The sequence below is a fragment of the Trachurus japonicus genome, chromosome 9, assembly GCF_045865225.1.
Source record: "Trachurus japonicus isolate A0001 chromosome 9, Traja_1.0".
NCBI classification, from domain to species: domain Eukaryota; kingdom Metazoa; phylum Chordata; class Actinopteri; order Carangiformes; family Carangidae; genus Trachurus; species Trachurus japonicus.
Window position 1 is genome coordinate 24,647,265 of NC_140915.1, and position 14,977 is coordinate 24,662,241.

At 43.4% G+C, this 14,977-nt stretch overlaps 1 protein-coding gene across 3 annotated transcripts in view; it reads right to left on the reverse strand.

Moving 5' to 3' along the window:
* emid1 (EMI domain containing 1) overlaps nt 1–14,977 on the reverse strand; it is a 52,459-nt gene that overhangs the window by 12,328 nt on the left and 25,154 nt on the right. For all 3 annotated transcript variants that reach the window (XM_085786818.1, XM_085786819.1, XM_085786820.1), the window contains exons 4-6: nt 1,844–1,933; nt 1,656–1,717; nt 1,418–1,550 (exon numbers count right to left, since the gene is read on the reverse strand). In XM_085786818.1, the coding sequence (XP_085642944.1) occupies nt 1,418–1,550; nt 1,656–1,717; nt 1,844–1,933 (285 nt within the window). The remainder of the gene's footprint in view (nt 1–1,417; nt 1,551–1,655; nt 1,718–1,843; nt 1,934–14,977) is intronic.

A 14,977-nucleotide genomic window follows, 5' to 3' on the forward strand; every position in this document is an offset into this window, starting at 1 on the left:
ATGAGGGGAGCATGCTCCTTATTTCTTCCTAATTTCTACGAGCATAACACATCCAAACCCTAACCCTCCAATTGAACTGTCGACAATCAAGTTGCATTTTGGGTAATGCAGACACTGAAAATGAAAAATCAGCATGAGGAAGAAAAGAGAAAATGTATATGGTCATTTTTTAAAAATTAGATTAATCACAGAGTAAAATTGGTGGAGTAGCCTTATTTATAAAGGACTTACAAGAGTAAAGCATCAGAACAAACAGCACAACAAAACTTACCACTATCATAGTGGTGCTAAAAGAAAGGTAATGGAACCATTAAAATCCAAAGGTTTTATTTCTTTAAAATCATGAATAAAAAAATGAATAAAAAAATCAAAATTTAATTGTAATTTGACCATTTGCTTATGTTGTCCTTTATCTTATGCTGAAGATAGCACTAGAGGAAAGAGTGCTCAAAACGCAAAGGGTTTATCCTCTGGGTAGAATGAATGTCCTCAGTGAAGTTATTATTTAAAAATGGAAGTTGTTATTCAGATTTTGGGACCATCCAGTGGTAACGTAAAAACTACACTGAACAGACAGAAAAAAGCACCACAAACTCTTGCAACACATACACTGCATCTGAATATTTCCTATTGTGTATGACACACTACGTTTACCTTCCGCTATTTTATGTACTTAGTGTGTTGAAACACTAAGTCTGAATCTTATTCACTATAGTGTGTCTGCAAAAACTCTCACAATAGAATATCCACACATCTGCTCTCTGTCACAAATTCAGTGCTGCACATTTTACAGATGCAAAGATGATTGTTGTGCAACTCTATAGCTGTCAGTTATTAGTCTCATTATAGAGTAACTTACTGTATGTTTGTGTGTGTGTTTTTTTAATATAAGGGGCAGTAAATGAGTTTGGACACTCTCATAAACTGCTTCCCCTCTGAGTTTTCAGAGTTACTGTAGGTACATAGAGTCAGGATTATATAATCACAGAAAATGTCTTCACAAATTGGCAATATTTTGATTTGATGGTAGACTCTTCTCAAAGTGGAGCAGCGCTGATTAACTCTGTGTTTTTAGCTACAGCCAGTGCTGGGCTTCACGCCAGGGAAGAAGAGGACTTTCATGCTCTGAAGTGTTTGCTTTCCACACAGCCAAAGTGTGGGCAGGCACAGCACAGACAACTGAGCTCTCACTTTTGGTAAAGGAAATTAGTGTGTGCAGAGGGAGGAAAAGGATATGAGCAGAGGTGAGCAGGTAGAGGGGCAGATAAAGAGTTGCTGCTCATGAAGAAAAGCTGCAAGCAGTGATTTCTGACTCAATTACCAGAACACAAAACCCTGGACTCCCCTTCATGGAAATATGCAGATGTTTGTTTTTTTACTTAAAATGTATCCATCCAAGGCAGTGTGGTGTACCTACCTGCAGGTCCCTGCTCACCAGGAGCTCCCTGAGCGGGCACAGCCCCCATCAGTAACGAGGCGTCTGGGGCAGTTCCTCCTTTACCCTGAAGGTGGCGATGCGACATGGAGGCCGGGGCAGTGAGTAATTGGACCTGGTGGAGGAAGACATAAAACAAGTGTGGGTAGTTAAAAAAATATCCTTGTTTAATGGAGCCCTGGCTGTGGCTGAATGAATGACATCAGACATTAGCTTTTACCTTCGCCTCCAATGAGTTCAGCCTGTCGCTCAAAACCGTGATCCGACTGCAGTTGAAACAGCCTGACACAAAAACACAAAATTGGTTTAATTGCCTTCAGGAATCAGACACTTCAACACGTAGTAGGCTACACCTCTGTCATTGTGTTGCGCTGTGTTGGACAGTCAAAGCACACGGTATGTTCTCACTTGGGACTGACTCTCCTGTGCGTGCAGGCGGCCGCCGTAGCGTAGACGGTTTCCTTACTGCCTCCTGAGCCACGAGCTGGTTTCCTGATTCTGTAACAGAAAATAAAAAGACAGAAAACACGTCATTTCTGTGTCTTGGATTGGAACCTTGAAAAACACAATCTTTAGATTTAAACGCCTTTCTCCACTCATACGTAATCCCCCACCCAGAACTGTTCAGTTATTTGATGGCCAAATAACTATTTGTCCACCATCAGTTTAAGTGTTTTTGCAGCATGCCGCTGACATCAAAGCTGAAAGATTTAGAGCAGGAATCAAATCATTCTTCATACACAAGCCAAAGATTCTCTGGTTTCGCCCTCTCAAATGTAAGGGATTTCCTGCTCTTTTCTTTTTACATTAATGAAATCCTCCAGACTGTTGGTCAGAGAAAACAAGGCACCTGAAGACAGCCACTCTGTTTCAGACAATTTATCAACAAGACAAATGATTGATGAACCAAGAAGACTTATCTGTAGATAAACTGACAATGAAAATAATTTCTAGTTGCAGCTGGGGCTAGTAGTATATCAACACATGAGAAATGTATGTTTATTTATGGAAGAGTTGAGGTGATATAAATAATCATCTGAAGCATTCTAGGAAGACCGACAAGTTGTCTTGATCTGGACACACAACAGGAAAACCACTAAATCTAAATGTCTAGTGTCGTTGCTTCAGTCATAGGGAGGTGAGACAGACTGTGCTGTGGATTCTTTGAAGATGTTTCACCAGAAATCAGGTCCCTGCTAGTTCTGTCAGTGGGTAGCTATCCTCCAGGTGAGATAGTATTTAGCCATAAAGACAAACCAGCTTCGACTTATGCTTCTCTTACACTTCCAAGAAACAAACATTGTGGACGCTGCATCTTTGCCAAGTTTCTTCCCTTTTGCTTTCGTTTCTTTATGGAGAATTAAATTGCAAGCCCTGCCACTGCCAGAGAGAGCATGTAAAAGACAAACAATAGTTTTCTTGTGCAGAGAGAATGGGCAGTCTCGGCTCACATTATGTCTCGTATTCACTTTATGAAGTGTGGGAGTTTGTTTCCCTGGATTGTGGATGTTTTGAATGGGCAGACCTCGGTGGAAATGCTAGACTGACTTCTTTGTCTGGCCTGGCCTGGCTCTGCTTGGCCCAGGTGCTCCTGATACAAACAAGAGGCCGGGTTCAGCACCTCATTAGCCACCGGGACGCACGTCTTTCCATTCGGTGGCCAGAAGCCGCCGCGGTTGACGCCAAAGCGCTGTGCTAACACAAGTCATGAAATAGCACCTGCAGCACTGGAGTTGGAGCAGGAGAAATGTATTCCTCTTAAACAGCTTCACTCCTTGTAACATCACATGTCATGATCTGTCTCTATTCATTGCAGACCCAGAGAAGGAAAACGGAGAACTTATTGTCACGAAGAAAAATAAACGTTTGGGAACTTAAGACAGGAAAGCATAACGGGTTGAGTGATTACCCAAAGAGGAGGGAGAGAGAGGGCAAAGGAGGAGTATGAAAAGTACACAGCACACATGGTTTAGGGTAAATTGAGACTGCTCCAATAATTCCCCCTCTTCAACCCCCTGTGCTCATGATTTCACTGTTTTAGGTTCTGGGTATTTCTCAGAGGATTACAAGTGTAGATAGATTTAAACCATGTAAGACCTGAGACTGAAATGTTATGGCATGTGCTCTAGATCGTGGAAAACTCTTCCACGTTTCGGTAACAATACAAACCTTTGCACAGAGGCGAGGAGAACACGCACACGCTTTGATGTGCTCTTCACTCGCCTGTACCACACTTCAGTGCACACAGAGAAGACTGCAGAGATAAACAGAGATGTGTGTGTGTGTGTGTGTGCGAGCATGTACACAAACAGGCCGGGGACGTATTCTCTAGAGTTCAGCTCATAGGGATGGCTGCATTCAATTACAAAAGGGGCTCTGGATGGGAAATATAGCCCCTCCCCATCCCAACGGCACCTCTTATCCCTCGAAGAGAAAAGAACATTTAAGTGCCAAGATCCCCTCACCCACACTTGGGCTATTGTATGACGCATTAAGCCAGCTCTGGCACAAGGACAACCATCTCCCACACACACACCTCTTACACACTCCCTCTCTCTGTCTTGCAACAACAAATTTAAAATCGTCCTCTTTTCTTCTGCTTCCTCCTGTGACAGTGTGCGTTAACTACAAGGCCTGTGCTGTGTGAGTGCTAAAGTAAGACCTGAAGACAGAGGATGGCTTGGATGCTTCGAGTGTGATCTGTCGGTCTTTTGGCCAACAATAACATCATCACAGTTAATGAATGCCCCCCCGACGGACACGGTTCATTGTATCCACTCTTTGTTCTCAGTGGGCTAATTGCCCCACTGGGGGGTCAAAGAAATGTGTGAATGTATTTGACCTTTTGCCCCCATGTTGCACTGGGCCCTAATCAGTGACTGAGTCAGAGCTCTTCGTTAGAGAAATACCCCTGCAGAGAGTTCAGTGGGCCAGAGGCTGTCCTGACATCAGCTCTGCCTCTCGCTTTGCACACACACACACACACACACACACACACACACACACACACACACACACACACACACACACACACACACAACTCACACACACACACACACACACACACACACACACACACACACACACACACACAGTTAAGTCATTTGATAACAGCATGCTTTGCATAATCTTTGCCGCTTTTGCTGTAATAATCTCATAGTAAAAAAGGAGAACGATATAAATGAAGGTCACAGCGAGGAGGTTATCTTTTCCTATTCCGTAATGAGTGTGTTTATTGGGTCAGTTATGAAGGAGGCTTAAAGGACTCTTTCTGAACGTCCATTGTATATAGGTATTTTGTTGTGGCAGGAAAAGGCGTTAAATCTCTGGCAGTGGTGAGAAGACTCTAAAGCAAATCTTTTTCAGGCTATAATTTTCTAGTTTACTATGGAGCCATGAAAAAAAGTCCATGTGAGTTTTGTAAGCATGTAGCTAGGAGCTATGGTGAGACACACCAATGAAAGCGTTTGCCGAAATCTGGGCAATAGATCCGCCAGACCACAAAGTAAGCCTGGTGGGCCTCTCTCACCTTCTTCTGCTTCACATCACTCACTGACAGTGAGTAAACAACCATGAAATGAAAAGAAAATATTGTTTTGTCAGTAGAACTTTACCATAATGTAATGGATATAAGCTTGTTTAAATTAAATTTCATTGTATAATGCATCAGCACTAGGCTAGATGTCTGTTCAGACAATGAATCTTGCAGCCAAACAGTGTCCAGATGCAGCTGAGACAAACCGCAAGTTCACATATGGTGATAAATGTGCCTTAAATGTGCACGGAGTTATCACTTGTCATCATATTTCACTTCCCCACTCGCATTAGATTTTACTGATAGGGAGGTTGCAATTTCTGCCAAAAACAAAACACACGGGATTGAAGTGGGTTTTTGCTTGAAACAAACTCCAAAAACTTTGAAACAAAAGTGAGACACGACAATTCAGTCAGTGCGTGTGAGCCAACAACATTTATACTGAGTGTGAACTGTGCAGAGGAGGGGAACCCTGACACTGAACTTGGATTCCACAAAACACCAAGAACCTGGCTGCTACTATCATTAAATTAGTATGTTCTTATAGTGACAGCTTTATTCCAAATACACTATTATTACTGGCATTAAAAAACACTTGGAGCTCTGCTGGTAACACCAGAGTGAGAGCCAAGGGCACAGTGACCTAGACTGCAGCTGCACCTCTCACTCTACAAACGAAGGTGTGTGTGCATGTGCTCTTGTGTGTATGTGTGTGTGTGAAGTACACACACAGACCCACACTCAGACACTAAAGGTATTATTAATGGGCCAAGGTCATTCCTTCAGTGATACTCTCCCTGTGAAAATAAACCAGAGCCCTCATGCTAAGAGCCCAGTTAGCATTGCCAACCAGAGCCTTTAAACACACATCTCACACCCAGTTGCACTAACTGCCTGATCCTTGGAGCTCATCACCTACTGGGGTTTATTTGCCCTCAACTTCTGCAGGAAGATTCAGTAGCTTGTAGACAGGTCGGCCTTAAGGAGCTTTATGACGGTATGAGAGAGAGACGTCTGCTGTCCAGTCGTATGGTCTCCAGGAGAAGGTGGAGGAATACGTGAAGACAGGGCAGAGGCAGAAATAGTGTTAGGCAGCCTCTAAAGGCTTATCTGGGCTATTCTTGAGTCTAACAGTGGTATCTGAAAGTTTTATGTTCCTGTGGGGAAATAAAGTACAGGGTCTGGCAACAGCTGTGAACGCAAACATGAAAACAGACACACACACACACACACACACACGCACACACCACGGCGAGCAGACACAGCAGAGAGCAAGGTCCTGATCCATCTCTGTCTGGTCAATTAGCTGAGCTCAGCGCTGCAGCATCATTAGTGACCAGGTGCTGACAGCCAACCAGGGCAGGCGTTTGTCTCTGTCTCCGCGCTGCCTCGGTCAAACTGAAGACTGCTTCTGCTGCCTTCACACATACACACACACACACACACACACACACAAGCCGTGTCCACTCACGGAGAACATTGCACTCCTCAAAATAAGACGAAACCAAGCTGAGCACGGAGGCAACTCAGAACATAGAGTTTCTTTAGTTTTCTTCTAAACTTCTAAACGTTGATGTGAGTCTGGTGTTGCTTCCTGGACCTCCAGATGACAAGACAGCAAAGTGATGATCATTCACTCATCAAATAGGCTCATAAAAGTTCAATCAGGAAAGTAAATCACTTTCGAGAGAGGCTGTAGCAAAGAACAGTGAAGCATTTATGATGCGAGAAAGAGAAACAAAGCACGTATGCATCAGCAGGTGCAGGTGAAGCAAGATGGGTCAGTGTTTTTGGACACTTGTCACCCACTGTTGACCCATATCAACTGATCGTGCCGGTATTTAAGCGTATTAAAGCAGGCTCATCCGCAGCTTCCACCTCCCAAGCAGCTGACGGGTGTGGTCATCAGTATTTGGCGCTCTGCACGGTTCGAACCTGCGTCTGAACCCCGGTGTTTACTGTGCTTTCCCAGGGTCACAGGTTTCTTTTATTAGGTGACAGACTTAAAGGGTGGGACACACTTCATCATTTCCTTCCTTTGGAATTGCCACTTTGCCTCCCCTCCTCAGTCTAAGAGTGGGGCAGGCCACACACTGGACAGGTTCAAATGTAATTACAGGTGAGAAGGCAGTGCGGCTTTGCCGTAACGATTGGTCACATAATTGGTCCCGGAGGAGAAGGTAAACTCAGTGAGACTGGATCCTCACCTCCACGGTGTTTAAGTTGAAAACAAGTGTACCGAGGCAGCCAGTCTACATCTGCTCTGCTTTACAAGTCTCGGCGAGGTGTTGCAAAGACCTGCTACAAATGAAACCATGCTATAGCCTCCAGGACCCTGAGGTGAGAGTACGAAGGGTCAGAGAGGTTTTCACTTCATGTACACACATCTCACCTCATCAATCAGCACAGACACTTTAGGCAAGGCAGTGTAGGGCACAGCATAAACTCACCACACCACCCTCACCACACAGACCTCCAGCAGTCACTACCAAGAGTCAAAATGATTCATTATATTTGGTCAGCTGACTGCACCAGAGGAGGTGATTGATGTACTAGTAGAAGTTTTAAAGTCAGTTATTCTACTTTTAATAGGTTTTAGTTTTTGTTATGTACTTCAAAATAAATTACATACCAGCCCTTATTCTGGGCATGAATGTTCTCAGCTTTCTGATTTTACTTTGTGGCATAACTAGTTTAACTAACCTCAAAAAGTACATATTTCTGAATTTATATTATATTATTGAATTTGTCCATAACTGGGTTTCAAGACAAAGGTTTCAAGATTCAAAGTTGTATTTTCCCAGGCACAGAGAAAATGTAACAATGCAAAATTCTTGCTGTTTGTTCTGATTGACTTCAAACGTACTTAAAGCTTAAAATATTGCAAAACTTCACAATAACAGTCTGCTGTGCAAGTGCAAACTTGTAAAGTCCAGTAGAACAGCTGCAATAGCTGTGCTAATCTATAAAGCTGTGCAAATCTGTTCTACTCTGACTTCTATTTGAAGAAAATTTAAACCAGACGTCTACTTGGGAAGTGCACAGTTGTATTTCGGGTTGCTTGGGCCTATCTGAAACTGACAACAAGGTCTGTGATCTGATGCCTCCTTCAGTTGTTAACCAGTGTTTTTTTTTAAAAATGTGTGTTGTAACACAGACACAGATAAATGATGCAGAGGCCAGTTGTGTGTAAACCAGCAGTGTTGCTTCACTAATCTTTTTCACTTTGGCACTCGTTCTGCCGATTCTCACATCAGTCCTTTCAGCTCTTCCAGCCCATCCAGATGTGCTCACACACACAGTCTCTAATCTTTCTCAGGAAGGGGAGGGTCTCCCGCCTCTCCTCCCGCCTCTCTGTCCCAGACGGAGCTGTCTTTACCTCACCTTCCCTCTCACTCACTCTTCCTATCTCTCCCTCACTCTCTGATTTTCCAGCACATGCCTGTAGTGGTGCTGATGGCAGTGACAGGGTCTGCATGATCTGCCCCTCCCCGCCTCCCGCCCAGCAGGCAGTGGTGTGTAATTACAGAGCAGCGCTGGGCTGAATGGTCTGACTGGTGGGGCGACTGCAGTATGCTGACAGAGGTGTTTGTCTGGCCTGCAGACATGTGCTCCCATTGGCATTCTGGGACAGGAGACTGGCCTCGCTGGGCACAGACAGCTGTGGGAGAGACCCTCTCTGCACAGGATGCAGCACTCACCTTCCATAACCTCCCTGCTGTCAGGCTTCCTGCTTATTTTATTTTCCAGAAGGTTTCATCATGAGAGACCCAGAAATGTCTGCCCCAAAGAGGCTGAGACACAGACCGGCTGAGAATACCTGCGAGGCATTCACATATACTAATGACAGGAAAATTGAGCTTTGTTTCACAATCACTCAACACCTTCACCTCTAATTACGGGGCAGAGCAGAGCAGAGCAGAGCAGAGCAGAGCAGAGCAACCTCCACTGTTTGTTTCAGGTCTAGGAGCGAAGTGGCTGTCTCAGTGCACAACACAATAGCTGAATGTCCACAACAGCAAGAGAGGCGGTTTATGTTCAGAAAGTGCCAAAGAGAGAAAGAAAATGTGGCATTGTTAGGAAACTGGAATAACTCCAATTTGCTGCTGTCCAAATGATGTTACTACAAAAACATTTAAAAACATCAGTAAAACTTCAAAATATGGACAAATGGAACCAGTTGTCTCTGTGCCAGGAGAGAAAACAATGCTGAGGTCTTTATAAAGTGGCTAAAATTAGTGGTGGGCACATCTGTCAAGCTGCAGCGTGCTGAATTGAGATAGTATGTGGTCGTGACAGACTGCACTGCACATTCACCCGGCAGTCTTTAAACATTTCCTGCACTTGAAAGCAGCAGATGTCTAATAAAACCATGAGGCAGAGGCTGACGATCCCACTCACAACTTTCACTTTTATTAGGAGAGACACAATAACACAAGAGGCCCGATGAGACCCGGGTCCTCCCCTAATGACCCCGCTTGACCTAAATAAAAAGCTTTGTAAACTTTTCCTTGGCAACACACTTGGTTGGCACATTATCCCGAGATGTGCGGCCGTCTCTCAAACTGTCTCCTCTGCGGTTACCTAGGAAACAAGCAAAAACAGGGAAGCTTCTGGCTAGGATGTGAAGCTGCAGACCAGGACTGAGTAGATTAGAATATAAAACCACACACTCCTCCGTTGCTGCTTTAGTGTGGCAGGGAGGGGTCCGTCTTGTCTTTGACCTCTGCTTATAAAACATTCCCGGCACACCGCAGTAATTGAACCCCACTCTTTTCAGCCAAAGTGCGGCCGCAAGTGGCTAAAAAACAATGGCTCTAAAAACAACAGGGGCCATATTTAAACCTACACACACACACACAATTATATATTAACTGTACGTTCTGAGAGTAATTGCTGCTGACCACACGAGTTTTAAATATCCTTCACTGAGCTGTTTAAGAGTTTACACTTCTTTATATGCCTTTGTGACGAAAACAGGCAAAGCCCACCAATGTTATTATGTAAAGTCGGTTTTCTTTTAAGTGATAATTCCAGTTCGTTACAATTAAAGTCTTACTTGTCAACTGTGATATCATAGCGCTCATCAAAGTGAGGAAGTCTGGGAACAGGGCGGCATTGTTACAATGAAAATCAACAGGGGCAAAAGACAGACAACAAGGGTGTAGACAGTTTGTTAACAAGCTTTTCTCAGACCATGTAAACAAAATTAGTTGGAAGTAAAAACTACTCGGTCACAACCGGGCCAAGAATGGTGATTAATATTTATCAAGGGCAGTTTTGGGGAATAATTTCACCATTCCCCTTTGTTTTTGCCAATCCAAACAGGTTTGCATAAGCATCATAAGTTTTACTTTTGCAACATAGTCATCTTCTTCAGACATCTCTCCTTTTAACTTGTAGAGAATCATATTACCCAAAGAGGTGACGGCCAAAAGCATATAAATAATAGTGTTGGTAAAGCAACTTTATACTTCTTCTTTGGCAGAGGCTGGCTGCACCAAAATGTTCCATATAAATTTCTCCCCTGAATACACTCCTTTATTCAACTACTGTTTGAGACCGTCACAAGCCAATGTCTAACATGTCAAAGTCAGTAGCAGCACTACTGAGGTTACCAACTATAATGTCATTGCTGAATTTCAACTTGTAATCCCTTACTTGCAGAGGTTCTGCATTTCTGCACAGCACTGAATAAGACCAAAGCTGTAATAAAATGGAACATGAGAAGTTACGAAAATAAAGTTTTTGCACGACCAAAAACATCCAAATTATGTTGTAAAGTCTAAACAATAAAAAGATGTAGAACTGACCAAATGCAACGAGAGCAGCAGCGGAGAGGAGTCTGCACACTGCTGCTCTCTCCAAAAACATGCTGCCGAATTCCTGGCCAACAGACCCTTTACTCTGACCCTGTTCATTACCATACAGAGGTTGACAAGCTCTCCAGCTCTCTGCCCACAGCTGCTGCCAAGCAGAGCGCAGGCCAATCCACAAACCCTCAACTAAACATCCTGCCCCATGTCCTCTGCTACACACACTTGATCGCTGGGTGAGTTAATCCTTTGCCCTCAGTGTTTGAAGGACACGTCCAGTCCAACACATAGTTTATTTGTCCAAGGTTGGTCTGAACGCTCACTTATTACAGCTCGGTGGCCTGTTGCTGCACCAGCCAAATGTGATTTCCCTCCTGTGGTGTGATCTGTGTGTGAGTACACATCAGGCTACGCCTTGTAAAGAAAAAAAAAAAGGTTTCAATAACCTATATTTTTCCTTAACCACCCATGTAAACAATAAAAACAATCGAGTCCCATCTGACAACCGTGCAGCAGGATCCATGACAACCAAACAAAAAAGCTCCAGTTGAACACAATGACTGTGCGATAGTGACTGCACTCATCCATCCAGAGCCAAGATATGATTGCCAGACTGTAGCTATTCCAGCTCCCTTTAGGACGATATTCTGCTTCAATAGCAAACCATAAACCTGCCTCACTCCGCAGGGCTATAAATGAACTGAGAACAGCAGACGTGTGGTAAGAAGTAGGCCAAATCTTTCTTCACTATTGTTTCCATTTTCCCCATGATTCAGCTTCTCTTGCAGAGCATTGTCCATTTCCTCCACCATAACAAATCATTTGATTTGTTGGTTTCCTTTGGGACATCTCATATAACACCCTAATCTCCATTTTGCCTTCATAAGCTAGGCTCACTTTACTGTAGAGGTATTCAGCCCTGTTTAGAGGGCTGTCAGAGTGAAAAATGTTAGATGTAACATACTAAAATAGCTGAAGACTGCTGTTTCACCACATACCTTTAAATGGGATTGAGGCAGAAAAGTCTGAGAAGAAATTTTATTAGCAACCTCTTCCCATCAGATATTCCCCTCGTCACTGTAAATATGCTTGACTGCCAATATAAACAGCCCGTGGAAACATAAACTGTCGAGTAGAAACTCCTCTCTTTGACAGTCACTATTTCAAGAATGGCCTGTTTATTGTTTTTTTCTTAACTGTTGTTGAAATGAAGGAACTGGGGTTATGTTAAATGATGGTGCAATAATGAGACTTGGAAACAAAGGTGAAAAAAAAAAGATATCAGTGTAGGTAACCGTATCATATTCCAGCGCTATAAATACCACCAAATTCTGCAGCCTCAGTGTCCTAAATGAGGGGGAAAGAAGAAGAAAAAAAGGACTGCTCGCTAGCAAACATGGATATAAACAATGGCCCAAAAATATCCCAATAAATTGACTTTGCTTTTGAGCTATTTTCTTTCATTCCTCACAGAAATACTTCCATCACTTATTTGTATACAGTTGAGTAAAACACCAAAAATTATAAGTTATAACCATTGAACAATCAGTGCATCACACTCTCAGCATCTCTCCTTGACAACTAGATTTTCACCCACACCCTCTGAAACAAACACAGATGTGGTCAGACAACCAACAAACAAACTACACAACTTTTTTTGTTTTTGAACATACCCTCTGGTGTCCTTGCAGTGTATCACTACAGAGACCCTCTACCTTATCTGCACTTTGAGTATTCAGTGCCATGATACTGTAGGTTCACTGGCAGCAGATATAATATGTTCATGCATGAAAGTCTGGCTGATAAAAGGGCAGCCGGCTGTGACTGTGCTGCGCACGACCTGCTGCATGTTTGAAGAAGTGCTTTGTTGTGGACCTGGCTGACTCACATACAGTGTATTCTTGTAGAAGTAGACTTGATATAACAGCAGGCTCTCAAATCTCCTGATTTAGACCGCTCAAATACAAGCTTTGCTTGGAGGGCAGAACAACAGCAAAATCTGAGAAAACCACATGAAGGAGCAGTTGGTGAGACAACTCCCAGGTTAGGATGGAAGAAATCATAAAGTAAACTGAAATCAGATGCACATCCTTTCCATGCGATTAAATCTACCTACTCATGCTCTATTACATACAAATAGTCACATATGGGTAAGCTCTCAAAGCTGTGGCACAGAGCCAGGATCAACATCACTCCTTCCACACTCAGGTTCAATGCAAGATTGATGAGTCTGCTGCTGCACATACACTGCTGCCTCATTGTCTTCACCACCAAATCCATGCCAAATCTGAGCATCACTCTCTACATCATTACACATTTCTGTTCAAGTGTGCACCTGTTAACACACACACACACACACACACACACACAATGGAGGCTGACCACGGTACTGTGCATCTGTGACATGAGTTTGAATAACACAGTCATCCACCTGATACTACTGCATCCCTCCTGTCGGTGTGCTGACAGATGGGGCCTCCGCACTCTGTATTTCTTGTAGACAAATGTAATCCTGCTGCAGCAGAAATTGAAATTGAACTAAAACCAGCAGTTAGCGTTTTTTTTTTTGTTCTTTTTTTTAGCTCTCAGCTTTCTCCTCCAAGGATCAATAGAGTCTCAAAAAATCTGTACAGTAGAGTGTCAGTATTGGTGTGATCAAACTGGATGGTGAGCTGTTGCTGTTGGTTTCTGGGATACAGATGTTTATAAACTGTATCATTTCATTCAGAGAGTTATATCATGAGTCATGAAAAAGAGAGAAACCTCAGACATAACAGAAACTTAGCTTAGTATTTCCATCAATGTCCTCATTCCTTCAGCCTCTTTTGTCATTGTTTACAACAGGGCTGTGCTATAATTCAATAACATTAGACTTTATCAGCTTTTAGTGCACTAATGTCGTGATGGTATGAACATATCATGTTAATATTTCATAAAATTCTTCCATCTACATGAGTGACTCTGAATTAGACTACGAGATTGGTATCTGAAGGTTATTTGTTATGATGTACAGATGGGTGACTGCCTGTATGGGTTGGGGGTTAGTTTACTAAAGTGATCTTAACAATGAGGTTACAACATTTGGAGGCAGTTTTCACTAAAATACACCCACCACTTTCATTACTGGCAAATGCTGCTAATTAGCATTCAGCCAAATATGACCTGGCTTTCTCACAGTGTCAGCAAAGTCATGTTGAGGTTTTGAGATTATTTTGTCTCCCTGTATGCAATTTGCATACATGTACATGTACAAGTGAACACACACACTTCACAAACTCACACGTGTAGTGAGTGGGGTGAGTGAGTGGAGTGTGAAGCTGAGCTCCTCTCGGTCTAATCCCTGGGTGAATGGTGAGCTGTGTGCCAGGCATTCCTCTATGTCTTGCTAAGGCTTTCTGGGGATTAGACCCCACTTACTTCCAGGGGCCGCAGGGTGGGATCAAAGCTTATTGGGCTTTTTTTTGGGTTCAGGGTGATAGCATGTGGAACAGTGAACCTGTAGTCGAGTTGCAAGGAGACATCGGGGAACACAACACCTCAGGCGAGATGTGAGATGCTGACACAGGTCGCACACACCTGGTGGGGGTCAAAGGTGCGCTAATCCAGCACAATGCTAACCGGCACTGTGCTGATTGATGGCTGGCCTGCAGGAGGTAAGGTTTTAACTCCAGCAATAATGCAGGTATGCCCCACCTCAGCTAACTGGGGTTACAAAAACACAACACAAATCACAAACGGGGTAGATTTTAATCATAGCTTTCCCCTGCCACGCCTATTATTTATTCAGTATAAGAAACCTTTCACGAGGAAGACATAAATGAACGTGTGACAGACTGTTCAACAATCTGGACCTCATTCTCCTGATCACTCACACAGAACTGCAGGTTTTTACTCGGGCTAAACTTACATCCATCAAAACAGACGTCAGACAAAAGAAACATGAGGACGGATCTGAGGTGACCTCAGAACACCTCAGCAAATCCATACAGTGTCTGACCTTTACCCTGGCTGGAAACATAGGAGGTTTTCTTTAATCCGGAGGAAGTGGAGGAAGTCTTCATCATGACACTACAATGTGTAAAGTATTTGAAATACCAAAATAGCCCACAGCAAGACAAATACACAGAGATGGTAAAGTGCTCTGAGCCCTGGTCTTCTTTCAGAGACACAACAGCGGGATTATGATAGCTA